The sequence below is a fragment of the Talaromyces amestolkiae genome (genome assembly GCF_001896365.1).
Source record: "Talaromyces amestolkiae strain CIB chromosome Unknown scaffold17.1, whole genome shotgun sequence".
NCBI lineage: Eukaryota > Fungi > Ascomycota > Eurotiomycetes > Eurotiales > Trichocomaceae > Talaromyces > Talaromyces amestolkiae.
The window spans coordinates 384,974-406,345 of record NW_024468053.1 but is presented as its reverse complement, the minus strand read 5'-3'; the positions used below and the strand labels follow the sequence as shown (position 1 = coordinate 406,345).

The window sequence follows — 21,372 nt, the reverse complement described above, 5'->3', positions numbered from 1 at the left end:
GAGCTAATCCTCAAAAGATCGTCCAAAATCAATCAAACGAATCCTTCGTGCATCCCGCGGATGAAGTTGCGCAACTTTAACTCGGACCAGAAACCGCGAAGCCGCAGATTCGCGTGGCAGTTCCACATAAGATGTTCCTGATTCTAATAGAGAGTTTATTAGCTCACGCATGGCTACTGCCGCTGCTTCCCTTTTATTCCTCGGAGCAGCATTAGATCCATCATCGTCTTCTCCTCGCTGCCGTCGAAGGAGATTATCTATCCGTTGCTGTCTTGGATCATCGTCATCATCATTCTGTGCCGAGGACGATTTCGGCTTCTTCGGTTTCCCATGAGCTGTGTACCCAGCTTCCAGAGTAGAATCTGGCACTTCCATAATATCACCCACTACAGGACCACCGAGATCTTCCGCTGCCAATTGCGACGCAAGATGCTCATCTATAAACTGCTCCAGATCCTTTCTCAACTTTGAAGATGAAGATTTCAATGCACGAGTTTTTTTGCGCTCTGCATTGACGAAGTCATCCGCCAGTTCGGAGGGGCTCTTGGTTGAGTTTTCGGACTGTTCCCTTTTGATTCGTTGGATGCGCGCTCTGAGACCTTCGTGAATGCGTTTTGCATCTTCGAGATCGTCTTGCTCGTCCTTGAGCTGTTGTCGACTTAAAGGCAAAGATTTTTGGAGACTGGAGATTGAGGCTTTGTTGTCTTGGATTACGCGAGATGTTTCCCGCAAAGCGATTAGGCACGGTAATGGAGAGTCTGGTGAAGGTAGATCTGGCTCTGCCTGCAATAGAGAGTCATATGCCTTCTTGACTCGTCGAACCTGTGCCAGTCTCTCTGCAGGCTCTGTTCCTTGACCAGAGATCTCCAGTCCTTGCTTCGACGCACGTAGCTATATCAACATTAGTAATGAATCCTTTAATATAGTTAGAGGCCATGTGACTCGCCTTTCGGAGAGCGTCTTCTTGTCGCTTGACATGATCTTGTAAAGACTGGATTGTGTCGTCTAATCTCCGGTTGTAGTGCTGAATCGCGTCTAGACTCAGGGGACTGTCTCCATACTGTTTCTCGAGATTCCGTCCCCTGTCGGCAAAGGCACGGATCTTGTCCACTTTGTCCTGATCAACACCCATTATCGAATAGCCAAACAGACCGACCAAAAAAATTCGCCACTCCCTATATCAATTCAAGCCTTCCTTGCTCCATCATGCAAGTAGGGACTTCAATTAATTTGTTTTCCTCTTTGGTGTTTCTTATCGCGCGACTTCACGTGAACACGCGGGTCGACTAACCGCGACGGGTTAAGCCGAATGTGTTCCAATGGCAGGAACGACGGACCCACACCCATACGATCATTGACCGTCCTCTAACAGTCTCTCGATTAGAACTTCTTACGAACCACTTTCGATTTTAGCTGGCGTACAAGGCTGCAGATTTGCACTAATATTTGAAACGATGAGTCGCGCCCATGACCAAAAATAATCTCAAGCAGCACCTTCGTTGGCTTGTCGACCGCGGGCAACCAGACTTTGCCGCCTTGGACGTGTTGTTGACGCGATCTGATGATGATACCGTGAACGTTCACATATCAGCACAACCACCATTAGCAGCACCTCGGCCAGTAAATACGGGAGGATTGACGAAGACTGTGAACGAAAAGATATCGACGATTTCGAAGAAATACGAAAATGTGGAATTGAAAGTCGATGGTGATGGAGACTCTCTGTTGCAGGACGCGAATATGGCACGACTGAACCTCCTTTCCTCGTCGGCATCGAAGCCACGCATGCTTAGCATTGCAGCAAGCAATAGAAGCGACGATACAAGACCAGCAACGCCGGGATCTGACGCCCGTAAGGATTATGCGTTGGAAAATTCAAGAACCGGAGATGCTACATTTCGTTCTGCTCCAGGTACCTCTATTTTAACTGGATGAATACGGCCTTTTTGCTAATTTGGATTAAAAGCTACCATAGTATCGAGCCCGACTCGTAGGAAACTAAACGGGCCATCGACGAAACTGGGGCCTATCCTTTCCTCGGATTACAAGTCCCAGTTCGGTGACATCGAGTCTATTGATCTTACCGGTGATCTTGAACCATCTACTTCCTCCGGTACAGTTGACGTATTCGGTGATTCGCAAACATTATGGCGAGAAGATTATGCTATGCGGCCGGAACCCATAGCTCGACAAGGCAAAAAGAGAAAGAGTGATGAGTATCAGTCGGATCTAAGGTCGCCCAATAGAAATCCTCCTCGCAGGAACACATCACGTACGCCTGATGATGACGATGTGCTGGCTGACGATATCACGCCAAAAATTTCATCAGATCCGCCTAGTTATGATATCTCGTCGTCACAAGAATTGGCTCGTCAATCACCAGTTCGTTCAGCCGTTTCGAAGAAACCAACTACCGTCAATACAAGCAATAAACCGAGGAACAAAAGAAATACCCAAGATGAGGATGTTGATCGCCTGTTTTCCTGGGACTCCGAGGAAGATGCTTTTGAGCATCCAGCTAAACAGAAGACTCGTGCGATTGGAGAAAGGTTAAACTCGAGGGACTGCGATCTGAGGAGATACTCAAATGTCGGGACCACACCAGAAGAACGTCTAACTCCGGCTCAGCCGAAGTCGGTTTCACCTAAAAAGACTTCGCCCAGAAAGAGACAAGCTCTTGTCGAGACTGTGACTTCTACACCATTATCACAACGTACTCAGAACCCCGACGTGGAGCAATTTATGTCCCTTCATCCAGGAGTTGTGGACGCAGCAATCGAGAAATTGAATAAGGACTTGGTCGCCAACGCAAACATTGTGGTGCAGCACGCCATTGAAGGGGAACTCCCACCCCCGGAACTTGTGGCTGAAGGGAAGGCTGCTCGAACAAAAGTCGAAGCGTTGGAAATTTTGAGAACGAAAAGAGTTGTATATGATGAAAAGAAATTAAGGAAGCAACAACTCAAAGACATTATGGTGAAAGCAGTTGCCGACGGCGGTGATTTGACTGGTCTGGCAGCAGAGATCAAAGAGAGCCAAGATATTGCCAAGGAGCTTCAAACGATCGAAGCTCAGTTGGGCGACCTATTGTCAGTGATCGATATGGATCTTTCTGCTTTTCTTCCACCTCCTCAACTCGCGAACCCAGGAAAAGCAGTACTACCTGCCACGCCACAGACACTTGTACGGCCTCTTGCGCAACCCGTTCCCCAGAGATATCAGACCGATACTCCACCAATATTACCCTCGGAAGGTGGTGCTACAAGTTTGAGTACAACTTACCGCAGGGATGTGTCGGCTTTTGAGGAAAGCAATCCCTATCCTACCAGAACGCCCTCGAATCCTGCCGGGGCCTTCATTACCTCGGATGATTTCGACTTTGATGAGGAAGACCTCATAGAAGCAGACAATGTCATGTCGACCGCACATTACGACCCTCCAGCAACCTATTCTGATAATCGCAGGATCTTTGGTGAAACTTCCGGAAATGTCAGTCGTCAACCGCCGTCGCAATTGACTCAGAAACCCACGGCTGCAGATTCCAACTCTATGCTATCACATCCTTGGTCGAAAGACGTAAAAACAGTACTGAGAGATCGTTTCCACCTTAAAGGCTTCCGACCTCATCAGTTAGAGGCAATTAACGCTACGCTTGGCGGAAAAGATGCATTCGTGTTAATGCCCACAGGAGGTGGTAAGTCGCTGTGTTATCAGTTGCCATCTGTGATACACAGCGGCCAAACCAAAGGAGTTACCATCGTCGTGTCGCCTCTACTCAGTTTGATGGAAGATCAAGTTGACCACCTTCAAAAATTGGGAATCAAAGCATACTTCATCAACGGAGATGTAAGCACCGAGCACAAGAGATGGGTGATGTCCACTCTTTCAAGTCCCTACGCAGACCGGGAGCTCGAATTGCTCTATGTCACACCTGAAATGATCAACAAGAATGTGGCCCTGTGTGATATCCTCCAAACACTTCATAACAATAGAAAATTCGCTCGTCTGGTCATAGACGAGGCTCATTGTGTCAGTCAATGGGGACATGATTTTCGTCCAGACTATAAAGAGCTTGGAGCTTTTCGCTCGAAATTTCCCGGGCTCCCTGTCATGGCATTGACCGCGACAGCGACTGAAAACGTGAAAATCGATGTGATAAACAACTTAAGAATGAAGGAGTGTGAAGTCTTGAGTCAGAGCTTCAACAGGCCCAATCTCACATATGACGTCCTACCTAAGAAAGGTTCCGCGCCAGACATTATTTCACAGATAGCAGATATCATCGAAACTTCTTATCGAAGAAAAGCTGGCATTGTTTACTGTCTATCTCGAAAAGATTGCGAAAAGGTCGCCCAGGAGCTTTCATCGGGGTATGGTATCAAAGCGACGCATTACCATGCGGGAATGCCTTCCGAAGAACGGACGTCAGTCCAACGTGACTGGCAAGCCGGTAGATATGATGTGATTGTCGCGACCATTGCTTTTGGTATGGGAATTGACAAGCCAGATGTCCGATTTGTTATACATCATACTATACCCAAGAGTCTAGAGGGTTACTATCAAGAAACCGGCCGTGCTGGACGCGACGGAAAGCGTTCTGGTTGCTATCTGTTTTACAGCTATAGGGATACCGCTGCGCAAAAACGCTTCATTGAAACGTCTGACGGTGACTGGCAACAGAAAAATCGTCAGCGGCAAATGCTTCGACACGTTGTACAATTCTGCGAGAATCAGAGCGACTGCAGAAGAGTTCAGATTCTTGCTTACTTCAATGAATCTTTCGATGTCTGTAACTGTCATCGCACTTGTGACAATTGCAAGACGGATGAAGTCTTCCAGACGATCGATTATGCAGCACATGCGAAGAAGGCTGTTCAACTTGTCAAATTGTTTCATCAGAGAGGGGAGGATGTAACACTATTGCATTGCATTGACATCTTCGCTGGAAAAAACAAAAAGATGAAGGGCGATCATGCTCAAGTGCCGCAATACGGTGCTGGTACTGATATGGAACTCGGAGACGTTGAACGATTGTTTTTCAAGTTAGTGGGCGAAGATATCCTCGAGGAGTGGTCCAAAACGACAAGCAGATTCACCCATCGGTACGTCAAACCGGGTCCGAAGGCCTCTCAGTTTCTCTCATCAAGATCTCCTTTTACAATGCAAATACGCGCTTCGTCAAAGTCAGCCAAGAGGTCAAGTGGCGCCTCTCGCAGCAATACGTCTACTGGTGTGTCTGGAGCGTCAGACTATCATCCCCAGTCCACCAATGTACCTTCCCCTGTACAAGGTTCACGTCGGAAAGCCGCACCGAAACCGAAAAGCAAGCGGGGAGTTCCCCAAGCAGTTGATGATGAAGATAGCGACGGCTTCGAACCGGTCCGAGACGCAGGTAAATCAAGCCGACACAAGAAAGCGGACGTGGGACCTCCTATCGTAGAGGATGGGCGGATGGCTGAATTGGATGATAATCAGCAAATGGTGGTTGAAGACTTTGTTACAAATGCCAAGCAGTTCTGTCAACAAGTGAGTCTGATGTAGTCAAGATGCTGTTCATGATGACTGACATTTTACTTGTAGATCATGATGGAAAAGAACCTTCGCAATCAACCCTTTTCCGATGCCATGCTGCGTGAGATGGCAATACATCTTCCTGAAGGTAATACATCGACGTCAAAATTTTCAGCGTCTGATATACTGATACCAATATTGAATAGATACCAACAGAATGAATGAGATTCCCAATATCAATCAAGATAAAGTCAGGATATACGGTTCTAGATTCTTGAAGCTGATTCGAAACTCGAAGAAGCTGCTTTCGGATATCAGGTCCAACAACGAGGTCATCCATGATCCTAACCATACAAACGTCATCAATCTTGACAGTGATGATGAATACGGCGATGACGAAGACTTCATGTTCTCCCTTTCGCAAATGGATACGAACGACMCCAGCCAGTACTTTGACACATCTGCCAGTCAAAACAGGGTGCCATCCACTCAATGTATGTCCATTTCGTTCCTGTACCTAACACTAACACCTTTTGTATGTGAGATTAACTTTCTCTGAGTCACTGATCTAGATGGGCCATCTACGAGCGGTAGGAAGGCAACGAGCAGAGCGCCTTCTGCACCACGCAGTCGAGCCCGCGGCGGTGCACAGCGTACCAGCAGCGGATCATCATCGAAACGAAGAAAGGCACCGTGGGATCCAGAAGCTTATCGTCACCCTGGCAAGGGAAGCAGCAAAGGCTACAACAATCGAGGTCGTGGATCATCATCTTCCGGCGGTTATAACAACTATCGTCGGTCAACATCAACTAATGCTACTAACAAGCGCAAGACGAGTACCAAACCCTCTGGGCCAGCGATTGATTTGATGCCAACATGATTTATGATGATGGTTGTACATGTTACATTGTTTTATTTGCTTGGAAAAATTTGGGACGTGGTTATTGGCGTTTCGAGGGCTTTGCTTCTAGCGATTACAGCGTGTGGAGTTATTAGAGCGGATGCTTTGATTTTTTTGTGCTGTTGTCGTTTTGTAAGACATGATGTTGTTCGCTATCCAGCAGAGTCTTATCCATGCTATCCTTTCTCAGGCGAGTTTTTTGCTCTACTCTATATACTTCGAGAATAAGTACAACGACAAATCACTTCTTCTTCCCTCCTTTGCCTCCTTTCTGTACACCTCCACCACCTTTTCCCTTTCCACCTCCCTTATCCCCTTTCCCACTTCCACCACCACCAATACCGCCAACTACACCACTAGAAACAATCCTCACTTTCCCAACAGGCAAAGTATTCATAACCTCCACATCCCGCCACCCCTTCAACAAATCCGCTTCACGGGCACGCATCCTTTCTGCCGTAGCCCGATCCAATCCTTCCGCAACATCATCCGMAATAATCTTCTTCGCGATCTTGTTGCCTGCGCCACCACTGGCACCAGTGGCTCCAGCGCCGGGAGCACCTCCGGCTTCAATGATCCAATGACCCAATATCTCTTTGATAGCTTTACCCTTTTTGATATTCCCTGCTTGCAGTTTGGCGCGGTATTTGAACCGGGCTACGACCGGCCAGGGTGCGGCTACGGGGATAGCAGCGAGGACCTCGTCTTCTGGCAGGGGTGTGCCGACCAGAGCCGGAAGCCAGGATAGATCTTCCGCTTCCTGTTGGGCGGTTTCGTCGTTGTAGGCTTCTTCGTCTTCACCTGTAGCTCCTGCTTCTCCTCCTTCACGCCGTTTCTGGAGGAATTGTTCTTGTCGTTTCCGCTCTGCTTCAGATGCTCGTTCGTGTTGTGCGCGACGACGTGCTTTTTGTGCTTCGAGCTCGGCTTCACGTTTCGCTTTGGCTTCGGCTGCTGATTCGGCTGCTTTTGCGGCTTTGGGGTTCACGCCGAGGAGTCGGAGGGCAAGTTCGCGATCTTCTTCGTCTTGGTGGGCGTATTTTTGGGCGGCTTTTTTGGCTTTGGCTTTTTTGCCGCGGGTGATTTTTTGTTTTGTTGGTGGTGGTGGCTGCTGCTTGGACGTTGGCGCGTTTGGTTTTTGTTTAGAGATTTGTTCTTGATGAATGGTAGATGTTTCATCGATCTCGTCGTCGATATCATCTTCATCATTTGCATCTGCCTCGTCTTCTACTTCTGATTTATCTCCGCTTTCGGTAAAGGACTGAAGTGGATTTGATTTCGGCTTCTCATCTTCTGCTTCTTTCTCGCTTTCGGAGGACGAATCTTCTTCCTCAACCTGTGCGTTCGTCTCTGCCTGTTCAATTGTGTCTTCAGGAACCTCTGGAACTTCCTCTTTGACTGCTTCCTGAACGTCCTCAGCGGGATCCTGCAAATTTGGGTTTTCTTCCTCCTTTGCCACGAATGTTCCCGTTGGCTCTGCTTCTGCCGGTTCTTCTATACGATGTTTCCGATGATTCTGCACACTCTCTTTGCTGATTTGAAACAAAACAGCAAATCCCAATATCGGTTGACCAGGGGCCAAGTAATTCTTTTCACCCTTGACCATAAAAGCTCCATTAGCCAAAAGCTCCCCCCTCTCATTTGTCCGCGATACCTGATGCGCTTGCACCCACCACGAGGGCATCAGAGCCTTTGTCTCCCAGGCCTTTGACGTAGCAACCGAGATACTACCAGCTTGAGTCAACGTGCCAGGTGGGATAGGGGCATCAGGTGTGCCTTCTTTATTCTTCACGATCATAGGCGTAGCTCCATCAAGATCGGCGTGCACAAATATATCGCCCTTTTTCAGATACCGTTGATACAGCATCTCTGTTTGATGTGAGTCACGGCCACCGAGAACGAGGTAGCCTTCAGATGATATGAAATAAAGGTATTTCTCAAACCAGAATGGTTTCCTTGACGGTCGCAGCACCTGCTTTTCCTGTTTAAGGTGCTTCTTCAGGTCTTCTGTCACTTTCTTCTCCTGACTTTTAAGTGCTTTTTCGGAGGACTGGATTGTCTTTTGCTCTTTTACAGCGGCAGTTTTCTTCTGTTCGTAATACTGAGTTGCATTCGACCATGGCGATAAGCTCAGGTCAACATCAATAGTCAGAGGCGCGGCAKCCTTTCGTGCCGGTTTATCGTCTTTTTCGATTTCTTCCTCGGAGCCGCTGTCGTCCGATACTTCTGGCTCCGACTCTGAAAATTCTTCTTGCTCTTCATCTACCTCTGCGTTCTCTTCACTCAATAGTAGTGTGATGGTATTCTCATGAAGCTTCAAAGGCAGTTTGATAGTCTGAGCAACCGGATTGTTCCGTTGCTGCTCCATTTCTATCAACCTAGCGATTTCTACCCAATCCATTCCCTGCGCAATAAGTCCATTGACTGCATCTGTAGCTTCCTGCACACGGTATATGTTGGCCTGGATGGCTTCTGCTTTGCGAATATGCAATTCCTGAGCCTGTTTCAATGCGCCAGCTCGGTTCTGGTGATCAGCCCTAGCTGCTTCGAGCTTCCTTTTTGCAGTTTCTTCGTGTTCGGCCAATCGAGATTCGAGTTTCTGTGATTCGATCGAGGAGAAGTATTCGTCGACCGTTTTATTAAAACTATCATATTCGAGGATGTGGTAACCAGGTTTCCCCTCAAACTGCCTCGGCCGGAACGGATGGAAATCATCAAACAGTAAATTCTCCTTTGACGCAGAGTCATCCGGTTGATCTTCCTTTTTGGCTCGTTCTTTCGCCACAATATAGCCCTTCTTTTCCCCATCAGTCAACCCGGCGATGATTCTTTCGGCTTCTCGGAGAACCTCCATGGCCTTTTGAAAAGTGCTTTCATTTTCTAGGACTTCTTTCAACGTGACACTCGAGTCGAACCCCGTAGCAGCAAAAGCATCTTCCAAAAGGAGAGGTGGGAATTCTGGGAATCCACTCGAAACGGCCTTTCGAAAGACATCAACTTTTTTCTTGGACTTCTTCTGCGCATTTCCTGCTGTTTGTTGATTCGCGTCCGCCACTTTCTGAATCGTCGTTCTCAACCTCTCTTCTGACAATGGCGGTATTCCATGGTAATACTGAGCCTTTTCAACGGCATACGTCAACCCAATCTTGACCTCATCTTGTTCGCCCGCGGCCGCAACGGTACGAAACAGCGCCAGAATCTTATTCTCCGCATCCGTCAGAATAATATTTCCACCCGCAAAGAATTCGAGATAGATATGGAACAGTCCATCACTGAAAACAATGTCAATCACTCTGTCGGTACCCAGCTGTTTCACAGCAGTGACGCGTCTCGTCTTGAGACATTTGCGTAGCCGGCTCACAAAGCCGGAGGGTGTGCTTGCGGTCGTTCGCGAGTATTCGGTTAGATGGCAGCGGAAACCGGAGTCGATGATGAGTTGTTTGCGATGGTCTGGTTTGGCGAGTTTGAAGAGGAAGATGCGCTGTATGAAACAAGTCGGTCAGAGAGCTGTAGGGAGAAGAAATGCGAACGATGGCTTACCGATGAGAGGTCATATATATTCGAGACTCGTAGGCCTATGATCGAAGTGCTGAGCTCTTGACATATTATCTTGACGTCTATTGACGAGAATCTCTGCTTCATTGCTGCGGATGTGAAGGAGGATGCGCCGTTGAATTCTGATCGGGTGATTAGAAATCCGAGAGACTTCTGGGCTCCAGGGATATAGGAGAAGATATATGTCTTTGGTAGCGAGAGATATATCAAAGAGAGCAGCTAGAACTTTTCTCAAAACAAAGGAGAAGGTCCAAAAGAATGAAGTGGTAGTTTTTTTTGGGATGAAGAGTCATCCCCGAACCGGCGCACATTTAATGTGACGTATGCGGGGCAGCCGCGCTCCTATCATTTTTATAGGCTTGCTTCCTAGGTACCGTTTAGGTGTACAACAAACTCTTTGGTCATGAATGAGCTCCCAGAGCAGAATGAAAGAGTATCAATGCTGCATTTCGAATTCCCAGGGCCCAGGGCTATGCTTCAAGAGAAAGAGTTTCAGGAAACATGAGACATGGCTTTAGATGAAGAGAAACAATCATGGCCAGAAGTAGCCAGAAATAATGAAATGCAACGAACACGAGCAGATAATATGTATAATGCCTTAGACAACATAAAGTAAAAGATGAACACGCCAATCCCATTTTCATTCCCAAAAAAAAGAAGATATATAAGCAGATAGAAAACCCACTTCTATCAGAAGCCGAACCCTTCAATCATTAACGGCCAAAGACAACATAGAAAAATAGGTAGGCAAGAACAAATCTAAAGACCCTGCCGCAATTGCTCGGCCAATTTGCGTCGACCAAACTCCCATGCGTTGAGCAGGCCTTGTTCTGACAAGTCGATGTTCTTCATGTTGGGCGTATCTGCTGTGGGCGCGCGACTAACTCGGGAAGCGATGAGGACAGGATCTGTTTCAAGAATGATTCCATCGTCAATGATTTCGTCTATGGCGAGGGAGACGAGGTCGTAGTTTTCGATGATTGTGCGTTTGTCGGTTGCTCCTCTGAGAATATCGTTAGCAACGTCCTTCCAATTCCAGAAAAGAGTCTAGATTGTAAGAGGGGGGGAGAGGGGGCTGACTTGAATAGTATTCCCAACGCATCCCTCAACGCAACAACGACATTATACAGCAACACCTCATTCTCATCCGCACTGCCCACAACATACAACATCACATCGTTCTCAACCTTGAACACCACGACCCGGTTATCATACAGAATCACATCATTGGTCTGCTTATTCGTCTTGTCCAGCAATCCACTCTCAAAGCTCTTCTGCTCTTTGACCGTAGGGTAAGGGTTTGCGCCGGGGTAGTCGGTGGAGGTTGCTGAGACGCCGGCTGGAGGGKGAGGGGGGGAGTAGTATTTGGCGAAGATGCGGGAGCTATCGTCCGTAGACATGATGAGGACCGCGTTGACGGTGAAGAGGGAGAGGGAGCCTGGCATTTTGTCTGTTTGTTATACTGTCTGTCTCTCCAATTGGTGTCGTGTGGTGATATGGTGAAAGTAGTTGAATGTGTTAATTGCGGAGTTGATATGTTTTGGAGTTGCCGCATCGTGGCCGCTTCCGCTCTTTGATGGAGCACCGATGATTGGTCCATGCTATAGACTGCACTGTAACGCAACACCACATCTCTGATAAAATCCATATTTATATTGACAATAGAAATAATGATCCTAGAAAATGCTACGTCTGCAAAAGTCATTCAGAACAGCAAGCGCCACTTGTACAGGCCCAGGCAGATAGACACTGTACAGATCGGTATGCAACACCCAATGCCTCTAAAAACTCGTTTCATGAAAGCGTACTATTATTGTTATATAGTAAAGTAAATAGCAAATATAGTATTTGATAATAAACATGGGTCTCATCACACTTGTGGGTATTGAACAGAAATGATCATGATATGAAAGATGAAAGTCCAATATCAACGATACAGTAAATCGGGGAGATCAATACATAAAAACGTAAATTAATTATAATAAGTCGGACTTTGACGAGTCGAATATCATCACTGCTTAGGAGTTTCTTCCTGTACAGGATTGGAGGTTGGTCGATTGAACCATCCCATCCAGCTAGCTCTGTTGGCTCGCTTGTTTGCTGCCTCCTCTTCCTCGGAAGGTTCTTGATTTTCGCGGACGAGTCGGAGTGGACGCAGTCTATTCTGAGTCATGACTGCACCAGTGTAGTTGTTCATGCTGCTACTAGACCGGCTAGGGGGTGTAGACGTAGCTCCCAGCGAGCTCACCTCTGCATTGGCATCGCTAGAAAGACTGTCGGAGCTGCTGAGTCTCTTGCGATCAGGTTGACTACCTTGAGATGGAGCTCGCGCGTTGCTGTTGGCCATGTATGTTCCGAAAAATCCGCTTTGTCGAGATCCCGGACCCATGGTTGTTGGACTCAAGGGAACCCCGGATGGGCTTCGGCTTCCTGAAGGACCACGGTACATCTGACCAACAACAGCAGCAGCCATTGCAGGGTCGCCTATCTGATCGGAGCGAGACCGACGATGGCCTGTACGCACTGATTGAGAGCGTCCCAGAGGGATACTGGGCGCTGTTTCAGGGTTCTCGTGCGCAGACGGGACTGATGTCGGGGGCGGCATCACGCTCACCGGTCGAGATCTCGGCTGTGGACGGTTCTGGCCGGTCATGATGACAGATTTCGCGCGTTGCAGTAGGGACGGCTCGTCTTTCTCTGGTGGTGGAGGAGGCAGTTCCTTGTCGGTCTTTGCAGCAGTTGCGGCAGTTTCACTGGGCAGCGGGTCATCATTCTTGTCCAAAATATGCTCGAATCCTTCGTGCTGCAGCAGCCGTCCAATAATTCTCTCTATGTAGAGAGTCAAAGCCTTGTTTTGATCTTTGGCGGCCTTGACTTCGGCTTCTAACTTGCGAACTTCGGCATTGTTACCTTCGCCAACATTGTCGAGTTCATCAGCCAAAGAGCCGCTCATGCTCTGAGGTATGCCTGAAGGGGTATCATGCAAGAAGTCCCCCTTAGTGAAATCTCCATTAAGTGTCTTTTCACTCAAGAGAAGTTGGTAGCTTTCGTTGTCTTCCATCAGGCGCGCGTTGGCCATTCTTGCCTCTAGGAGCTCACGCTCTAGTTCTTGCTGCAGGCCGCCACCTTTGTTTTCCATTTCAACGAGTTTGATCTGGGATTCCGCAAGCTCCAAACGCAGTGACTCGATCAACTTGTCCTTTTGCAGTAGAAGCTTGGCATTGTTTCGTGACGGGCTGCGTTCGATCTGGGCCGATGGAGCGAATTGTCCACTGTCGATGTCCGGGGAAGACCGATTTCGGAAACTCGCTGTGAAAATGTTAGTGTAACGGCTCTGTGACACATCGATGTGGGAGTTGATGTTGTCATACAAGATCTGGAAATATTGCTTTTGTCATTGTCGGTATTAACCCGAATGTCCTTTTGAGCAATTGACTCCTTCAGACGCTGAATAGTTGACTGCAATTCCTCTTCCCTGCTCGCCTGTTGTTCTTTATCCTGCAGCATCGCATTGCGTTCCTGCTCATGCGCCTGTTCCATATCACGTAACTGACGAGCATGATCCCGGATTTGCACATTCAAGGCTTCAATATTACTATCCCTTTCATGTACCTGATCCTCCAACTTCTGCTGCTCGGTAATAGCATCGTCCAACCGTGACTGCAAAACACCCAATTGTTTCTGGTACTGTTCTGAAGCCGTCTCTGCTTTCTGTAATTGCTCCTTCAACTCGTCGATCAGCGCCGCATTCTGGGCCCGCGCTTCATCGTCAAAGGAGGAAGCGTCAGAGCTGGCGATTTTGGGAACGCTGGAAACACTTAAATTCGATCTGCCCGGCTTGCGTGCTGCGGCACGGGCAGATACTGGTGAAGCGCGACCGGAGGGGGTTCGTTGGAGGCCATTAGAAGACTTGGTCGTTGCAGTTCGGTTGTCGGCCGCTGTTCGGTCTGGGGTAGTCGTATTCTTGCTGGGTGCTGTTGTCCCATTTGTGCCAGCGGGCTTTTTGGGCGTCGTTGACATTTTGGCGGTCGGGGAGAGCGATTGCTCTCGTCGTGGGGATATTGACGTCGGTATGAATGAGGTCGTTCGTTGAGCGCGACGGGGAACAGATGGCAAGGGAGGATGCTATAAGTGGTTCTGACCCAGAATCCAACCCGGCCAGCGGAGAAACCAAAATGCGAGAGAGACAACGGGCAGGGTGAAACCGACGGAAAAAGTAAAAATGCAGTGGATATCACCAGAAAAGGTAACAATGTATTATAAGGATACAAGGGGAGAGTGTTGTTGGCGAGGATGAAGCAGGGGCCAGATAAATTATTTTATGCGGGCGGAGGTCTGGATGTCAACCAGTTCAGTAACCGCCCGACGAGATCGCGATTTATGTGATCTAGATTGCAGGCCACTGTCTATAAACACAGAGAATGATTTGAAATGGATGTTGATGCTGTAGATCAAGACAATGTCATGCATTTTTCGATGGTCTGGGCTAAGTAATTACAGTGGCAGCAACCCTGGTCGCGTCCCCGTAGAAACCGTTTCGAGCCTCGAATTGCATGCAATCATCAGAGTCATGCAATTCAAGCTGGCAAACCCGACTAATGCCACCACTGCCGGCTCATGGAGGTGTACTGAACCGCCACCACCATGCCGCCGTCTATCCCTCCAGCTGGATCAGTTATTGCTGCTGTGTTACTATCTATATTTAAATATCTATGATGCCATCTCGTCCATCACAGCCACACCTGAAACAGCTGCCTGAGGATAAAACAAGGATCAAGGTTAATCCGAGATAGCGCTACTACTCCTAGGCTGGTAAGGCGCGACCTCACGTGCTGAGGGCCAGATGAGTATAAGAAGCGGGCGGTGAGCGTCGACGAGAAGATAGTAGCATTTCAGAAAGTTGCGCCCTAGCCTCTAGAATCAGAATTCGATCTCTCCTATAAAGCTATGCAACATTTTGGACGGAAACAGACCTTAAAAGATTCCTCTCCTCAATCTGCCGCACCGAGAGTTTGCGAATTTGGCTAGGTGGCTGTGGCTGGGTGGAGCTGTAGATGCAATCGGTTTTCGTGTCCTCACATTGGGAGCATTTGGGTTTCTCGCGGCCACACTGATAGAGACGAGTTAGATAAGAAAGTTGTCAAGTTTGTTACACTGAGCTAAGCCTGCAGAGGTTGAGCATCACACCTTCGTATAGTTTCTCAGACAATTAACACATGGACTCAATGGGACGGCACTGTCGGAGCCGTCATCAATAGACTGGCGTTTGCATTCTTCCTCATACAGTAAAATAGCCACTGACTCATGACCCATATCTGCCGCTATTGTACTTGGAGTTCGACCAAACATATCTTGATAACGGGGATTGGCGTTATTGGCAAGCAGCGCCCTCACTGTGGACATATGGCCATTTTCTGCAGCCAGAGAGAGAGGGGTTTGATCTCTGTAGTCAGTACAATTCGCAGAAGCCCCATGTCGTAGTAACAGCCCTACGACAGCCTCATGGCCCTGACTTGCAGCTTTTGAGAGAGGTGTTGAGCTAGCAGTGTCAGCATGATCGATATCAGCTCCACTGTCAAGCAGCAGCTGTACAACACCGACATGTCCTCTTGTTGCAGCGAAAGAAAGCGGTGTTTGACGACCTGCTTCGAGAGAATCAAAAAAAGCGCGTTTGTTAAGTAGCAGCTTCACAATGTTTTCATACCCGATCCCTGCGGCCCACGAGATAGGCGTACGGAAACTGAAATCAGAACTATGTATGGAAGCACTGTTGTCCAGTAGCAACTTTACGATATTCTCGCGTCCAATGATCGTAGCCCATAGGAGAGGTGTTCGGCCAGTTTTATCAGCAAGTTCAATATCAGCGTTATTGTCGATCAGCAGCTTTGTGATAGTCTCATGTCCCCTTTCTACCGCCCAGAAAATAGGAGTTTTATCGAATTTATCACGGAGATTTATTTGAGCATTATTGGCGAGTAGCAGCTTCACCAAACCCTCAGATCCATCTCTTGCCGCCCACGAGAGAGGTGTCCTGCCATACATATCCTGGACGTCAATCGGAGCTGCTTTTTTTAAAAGAAGTTCCACCAACGCAATGTCGTGATCCTTGACAGCCCATAAGAGAGTTTGGCCAGTGCTAGCCTGATCATGAGGGCCAGCGTTCTTCTGCAGTAATAGCTCTACCATCTCGTTATGTTTCTTCTCCACAGCCCACAACAGTGGCGTTCGTTTCAACATATCAACACAATCAACATGTGCATTTCTGATAAGAAGCAATTCTACGACTGACAGATGACCATTGATCACAGCCCACGAAAGCGGTGTCCGGTTAAACTCATCTGTAGCCTCGATAGCCGCTCCTTTGTCGAGCAACAGCTTGACCACTGCCGAGTGACCATACCTCGATGCCCAAGTAAGTGCAGTATTGCCGGATTTGTCCTTTGAATTGACTCTCTCAGGGCTCTTGTTGAGCAGCAGTCTCACCACTAATTCATGGCCATTTCTTGCTGCCCATGAAAGCGAGGTACGGCCAAAATCCCTATCTCTGGATCTGACATCTGCATTTTTGTCTATCAGCAGTTGCGCTATTGCCTCGAACCCCTTTTCGGAGGCCCAAATAAGCGATGTACGCCCGGATTTGTCTCTGGCCTGAACATCGGCATTGTGAGATAGAAGTATTTTAACTGCTGCCTCGTGTCCTTTTTCTACAGCATATGAGAGCGGTGCCCGACCAAAAGATTTATCCTTGGGGTTGACATCATGCTGCCTTTTAATCAAAGCTAACACAGAATCTGCAAGTCCAAAGTATGCTGCAAGGTGTGTACCGTGCATCTGAATGTCATCGTAGTAACCGAGTTCATGGTAGATCATGGCCTGGGCGCTCGCTGAGACTTTGCTTATGCTTCCAAGAAAGTCGAGTATTGAATTACCATCTTCAATGGAGGAACTTCGAGCGTGATAGCCCCAATATGTCGCTGCATATTCATACAGAGCATTTGTCTGTATTCGAGCTCTGTACTCATTTGGTGTGGAACTTGGTCCGGTTTCAAACTCTTGAAACGAGAGATATGTCACACATGTCTGGGTAATCTCGTCCTGGGCATACGGAAACCATTTAGTCCTTGTTCGATCAAAATACTCCATCGCTGTGTGGTGAACCAATCGGACAATGTTGCTTTTCACATCAACAGTCACGAGGCCCGCACACACCGAGACAAGAAGCACAATTTCAGTAATATTGTCAAGATCTAATAATGAAGCATCATTCGTAGTAGCCAAGGCATGCTGCATCTCTAATTTTGTTAGCGGTCTTTGGGCGTAAACAATCCAAGCAATCACGCGAAATGACAGATCACGAAGGCCTTGACTTTGGCTCTGTATTCGCTCCATGGCATCTTCATAGACCTGATTATACGCATCGGATCCTCTTGGAAGTGAATCTAGCGCAATTGCAAGCTGTCGTGGATTTATTTTGTCTTCTAGTGAGTAAAAGTGAAGTTTTGCGAGTAGAAACCTAATAAAATATTAGGAAAGTTCATGACAAGGAAATCGGCGAGATTCAGAGATACTCACATCCCGTCGGCCGCTTTTAAGACAGCAGACTTGACTTTTTCTTGAAGTTGATGATCTTTAATGACAAATGAGGGTAGTTTCGAGAGACTTGTGTTTAAATAGCTTAGCATATCATCTTCAGAGGCTTTTATCTCCATGGAGGAAGCGTTTTTCCCCTCGAACTCTGCTTTTATATCTGGAATGAATCGTGATGTTGCAAAAAGACTGAGCCCAGATATAGCTTGCAGCTCAAATAATTTGGCAAGCAATTTGAGCACTCCGTCAGGTAATCTACACTCGTCCAATGCATCGATAAGGACAAACGTGCTCGAGAAGCTCATCGTGACTCTCTTTAGCGAATCAAATACCTCTTGAAACGAAGGACGACTTTGTCTAGGCTTGTGGTAATTGTAAAGTTTCGTTACTTCATCCATGCCTCCGGTCTGAAAGGACAATTGTCTCAAAAGGCACGAGAATAGGCCGATCATACCCTGTTGAATATGCTGGTGGAAGTTGAAGTATACGAAGGCGATACCTATATCTCGACGAGTTCGAAACTTTTCCTGGAGATGATCAATCACTATGGATGTGGCTATAGTCTTGCCTGCACCTGGTATTCCAGGGCAGAATAATATCGCCGTTTCTTGATTTATCCACAGTCGAAACTGACCCGAATTCAAAATCCATTCTCCGCTTCCTTCCTGACGACTCGCAATGAAGTCGTTTTGTTGAGAAGAATAGTCATTTGGATGCAGCCAGTCAAGGATTGCTTGCTGATTTTGATCATGTTGAATGTCCACAATCCTGTCGATTTTCGTTGCAACCGTTTCAATGCTTCCCTGGATACCTAGTGGAATAGTAGGTCAGTGTTTGACATCTAGTTAAACCGTAGAAAACTCACTAGCCATGATATCAATTATCTTTCTCTCTGCCTCCACTTGACTCGGAACTATCTGTCGCAGAAGATCTTTAGCATAAGCTGCAGCGACCATTGCAGCATATCCTTGCCATTCTTTATTCTTATGAGAGTCAGAGTAATCACAAATGCCTCGAACGACCAAGCAGGGAAAATGGTTCATCAATCCAGCCGCTTCCATTTCAAAGCACAGCACGTCTTTTTCTGCTGCAAGCTTATCCCTGGTCAATGCATTCTTCATCAGCTGGTTAGATGAGGCTATCAGGCCATAGTGGATCATTGGACTGTCCTCATCATCTGCCCGGCTTTTCCTTGAAACCAACATAGGCGGCTTGTCTCCACAGGCCACTACACATTCTGCAGCTTGATTATCACTCGATGGATGGACGATATTGCTATGATATAGTCGATCTGTGCTAAGGTCTGGTCGCTGATACTTCCCACGCAGCCTGGGTTTTTGCTCAAGAACGTCGCAAACAGCCTCATGAAGATTATGGCCTTCAATCTCATATAGCGAGCTCAACCCACTCACCGCAGTTTGCAGAATCATGGGTGGTTGGTTCAGAAATCGGGTAAGTTGGAAGCTCTGCCCCTGAATGGCTTTCCCAAAATCATACTGAACCACGCCGCCCTGTCCTTGAAATGGAGAACTGACTACAATGTCCCCAAGTCGAATGTCGTGCTTTGCACTGGGGACTCCGCCGCCAATACCAACCATCAGGCCTATTCGAACGTTCGGAAAACTGCGAAGCAAATGTGTTGCGACAACCGCCGCAGAAGCGGTTCCATATTCACCATTCGGTAGGACGGCAATGACAACATTATGGCCTGCAATTGTACCAAGAGTATAATTATTGCAGTCTCCTGGAGATATGCGGTCCGGAAGCCCATGTCTTTTGTCCAGGAAAGCCTGTGCAGCGACATACTCAGTGCTAATAGCGCAAATCCAGCCGATAGTGTAATTGACTGGATCTGCCATTATGTTGAATGTGACCAAGACGACACTGCATCTTCACCGTAAATAGTACATCAGTAGGGAATGTGGACTCCAAGTATAGACGGGACTCTATACCTCGAAATGAGGGGCTCAGCCTTGTGTGCGGTGAATCAAGAATGAGGCTGAGTAGAATGAGGCTGAGTATGCACGTGATACGCATAGCTTTGTTTATAGCCCCCGAGAATACAACCATGAGACCGTTGCATAACAATCGCTGGGAATTGGGTATATGTGTAGATTATGTTCAGGGCTTGAGAACACTCTATAAGACCCCCGTTTATGTGATAGCACATCAGAAGGACATTATGCGGAATTGCAGCTCACGATTTTTATATGTATTCATCGCCCTTCAAATGAGCTCTAGATCGGGTTTCATCTACCCCCCTCTCATCGTATCGGTACGGGATACTTGGCTTGAGCCTCGAGCTGGGAGGACTCGACATTCAATGGCTCGAGGTCATATTGGGTAACCAATAGCTCCCGAAATATGAAACAATGACATTCTTGTCCAGGAATCTTCGGAGGCAAATCGATGAGACTCCTACATGAGTTGAGTACCGCTCACTTCAAGTAATATCAGATACGGAGAGGACGTAAGGCTTACCGCCGGATGAGATCCAAACACCATACAACTCTTCTGCTATGGAGCAATGGGGCTGCTCAAAGGTACTGCTTTTAGGATTGGTATGTCGATTCTGAGATGGGCTTGCCAGCCCGCTTGGTCGGTTTGCAGGACCGACGAGGAATCGGCCAGCCCGAAACTCGCTCAGGGGATGTTTTCTACTGGCGTCATTCCAATACGTGTCATCTATGTGAAAGTTACCAGAGCTTACGACGCCAGTGGCTTTCTTCAGTAGCTGCCACCTCCCTAGAATAACTGTGTCGTGCGGTGAGGTCGCCATGCAGCATACTTTTGAAATGTAGACGTAGTGTCAGCATGGACTGCGGAAAGTAGCGGTAATTCCAATAGTGCCTTTCGGTCGGCTGTCATGAAAGCAGAAAACGGATCAAACATTTGAAGTCCGCTGCCAGCTCGGCTCGCAGGCTTGCGAGGAGCGATGAGAATCGTGAAGGATGTGATTTTGCTGCTAATGTTGCTGTGGGGACGGCGTTGAAGTTTCCCCTGCAACTCCTGACATAAGATTGGTTGGTGGTTGTCTGTGTATTTGTAGAAGCGAAGGAGTAAACGATATATCCAAGGATGTGAAAAGGCCAGGGAGCCGAAGGCTTCTTCCAGTCCAAACCAGGGCTCTTATTTGGGCAGGTCGGGTACGACCAGATCTTGTAACCGGCTCCTTCCTCTTTTACCGTCCTAATCAAGACTGATAATGATTCTAATTACAGTTTTATTTCTCGAGAATACGTTTGTCGTTCTAAAGACCAGGAAGGAGGCCACCGCATAAGATTATAGATATATATGTTATTGATTCTGGCTACACGCACTGGTCTATAGAATTGTTCTTAATCCACGAGAAGGATGAACGAATTAATTGACAAGGCAGTCTCCCTGTCTCGCAAGAATGGAAAGGACCCGGACAGTCAAGTGATCCACCGCTAACGCCGCAGCAAATCTCTCATCCCTATTCTTGCTCTATCCTCTGCATATCTGTGGTATCGTTCAACGAACCATCTTGAAATACCGTACCATTGCTCTTACAAGGGCCAATGGTGGTATTGGAAGCGCCATTGCATCTCGCATTCGCTCGTCGCCAGAGCTCTCGTCATACCACGCTATCGACACCGTACGCGACGCCTCATCACTCCTACACCCTCATCTAGACCCTCAACAACAACCGAGCGCCAGTACACAAGCCTTCCACACAATATCTTTTGAGCCCTTAGATCTGAGCAGCGTCCGTGGCGCAGCAACCAGCATCAATGCATAAATCGCAGCAGGCGAGATTCCGTCCATTCGCGCTCTTATCATGAACTTTGGGTACCACG

General features: G+C 47.7%; 6 protein-coding genes across 6 annotated transcripts; 1 reads left to right on the top strand and 5 right to left on the bottom strand.

Annotated features, from left to right (window-relative positions):
• Positions 1-3: 3 nt before the first annotated feature.
• Positions 4-1,132, bottom strand: BHQ10_007932 (uncharacterized protein; the record flags this gene model as incomplete). Its single annotated transcript, XM_040880682.1, has 2 exons — positions 4-658; positions 888-1,132. The coding sequence occupies 2 exons, from the start codon at positions 1,130-1,132 to the stop codon at positions 4-6; spliced, it is 900 nt and encodes a 299-aa protein (XP_040736435.1).
• A 335-nt stretch (positions 1,133-1,467) lies between these two features.
• Positions 1,468-6,391, top strand: BHQ10_007931 (uncharacterized protein; the record flags this gene model as incomplete). The annotated part of the gene is made up of 5 exons (XM_040880681.1): positions 1,468-1,912; positions 1,967-5,526; positions 5,581-5,659; positions 5,718-6,005; positions 6,084-6,391. The coding sequence occupies 5 exons, from the start codon at positions 1,468-1,470 to the stop codon at positions 6,389-6,391; spliced, it is 4,680 nt and encodes a 1,559-aa protein (XP_040736434.1).
• A 262-nt stretch (positions 6,392-6,653) lies between these two features.
• BHQ10_007930 (uncharacterized protein) lies at positions 6,654-10,051 on the bottom strand (the record flags this gene model as incomplete). The annotated part of the gene is made up of 2 exons (XM_040880680.1): positions 6,654-9,890; positions 9,950-10,051. 2 exons carry the CDS (start codon positions 10,049-10,051, stop codon positions 6,654-6,656), a joined length of 3,339 nt encoding a protein of 1,112 aa, XP_040736433.1.
• A 672-nt stretch (positions 10,052-10,723) lies between these two features.
• Positions 10,724-11,409, bottom strand: BHQ10_007929 (uncharacterized protein; the record flags this gene model as incomplete). The annotated part of the gene is made up of 2 exons (XM_040880678.1): positions 10,724-10,967; positions 11,045-11,409. 2 exons carry the CDS (start codon positions 11,407-11,409, stop codon positions 10,724-10,726), a joined length of 609 nt encoding a protein of 202 aa, XP_040736432.1.
• Positions 11,410-11,975: 566 nt separating this feature from the next.
• BHQ10_007928 (uncharacterized protein) lies at positions 11,976-13,984 on the bottom strand (the record flags this gene model as incomplete). Its single annotated transcript, XM_040880677.1, has 2 exons — positions 11,976-13,273; positions 13,336-13,984. 2 exons carry the CDS (start codon positions 13,982-13,984, stop codon positions 11,976-11,978), a joined length of 1,947 nt encoding a protein of 648 aa, XP_040736431.1.
• An 805-nt stretch (positions 13,985-14,789) lies between these two features.
• Positions 14,790-19,410, bottom strand: BHQ10_007927 (uncharacterized protein; the record flags this gene model as incomplete). Its single annotated transcript, XM_040880676.1, has 5 exons — positions 14,790-14,871; positions 14,938-15,074; positions 15,152-17,256; positions 18,186-18,362; positions 18,417-19,410. The coding sequence occupies 5 exons, from the start codon at positions 19,408-19,410 to the stop codon at positions 14,790-14,792; spliced, it is 3,495 nt and encodes a 1,164-aa protein (XP_040736430.1).
• Between the last annotated feature and the right edge of the window lie 1,962 nt (positions 19,411-21,372).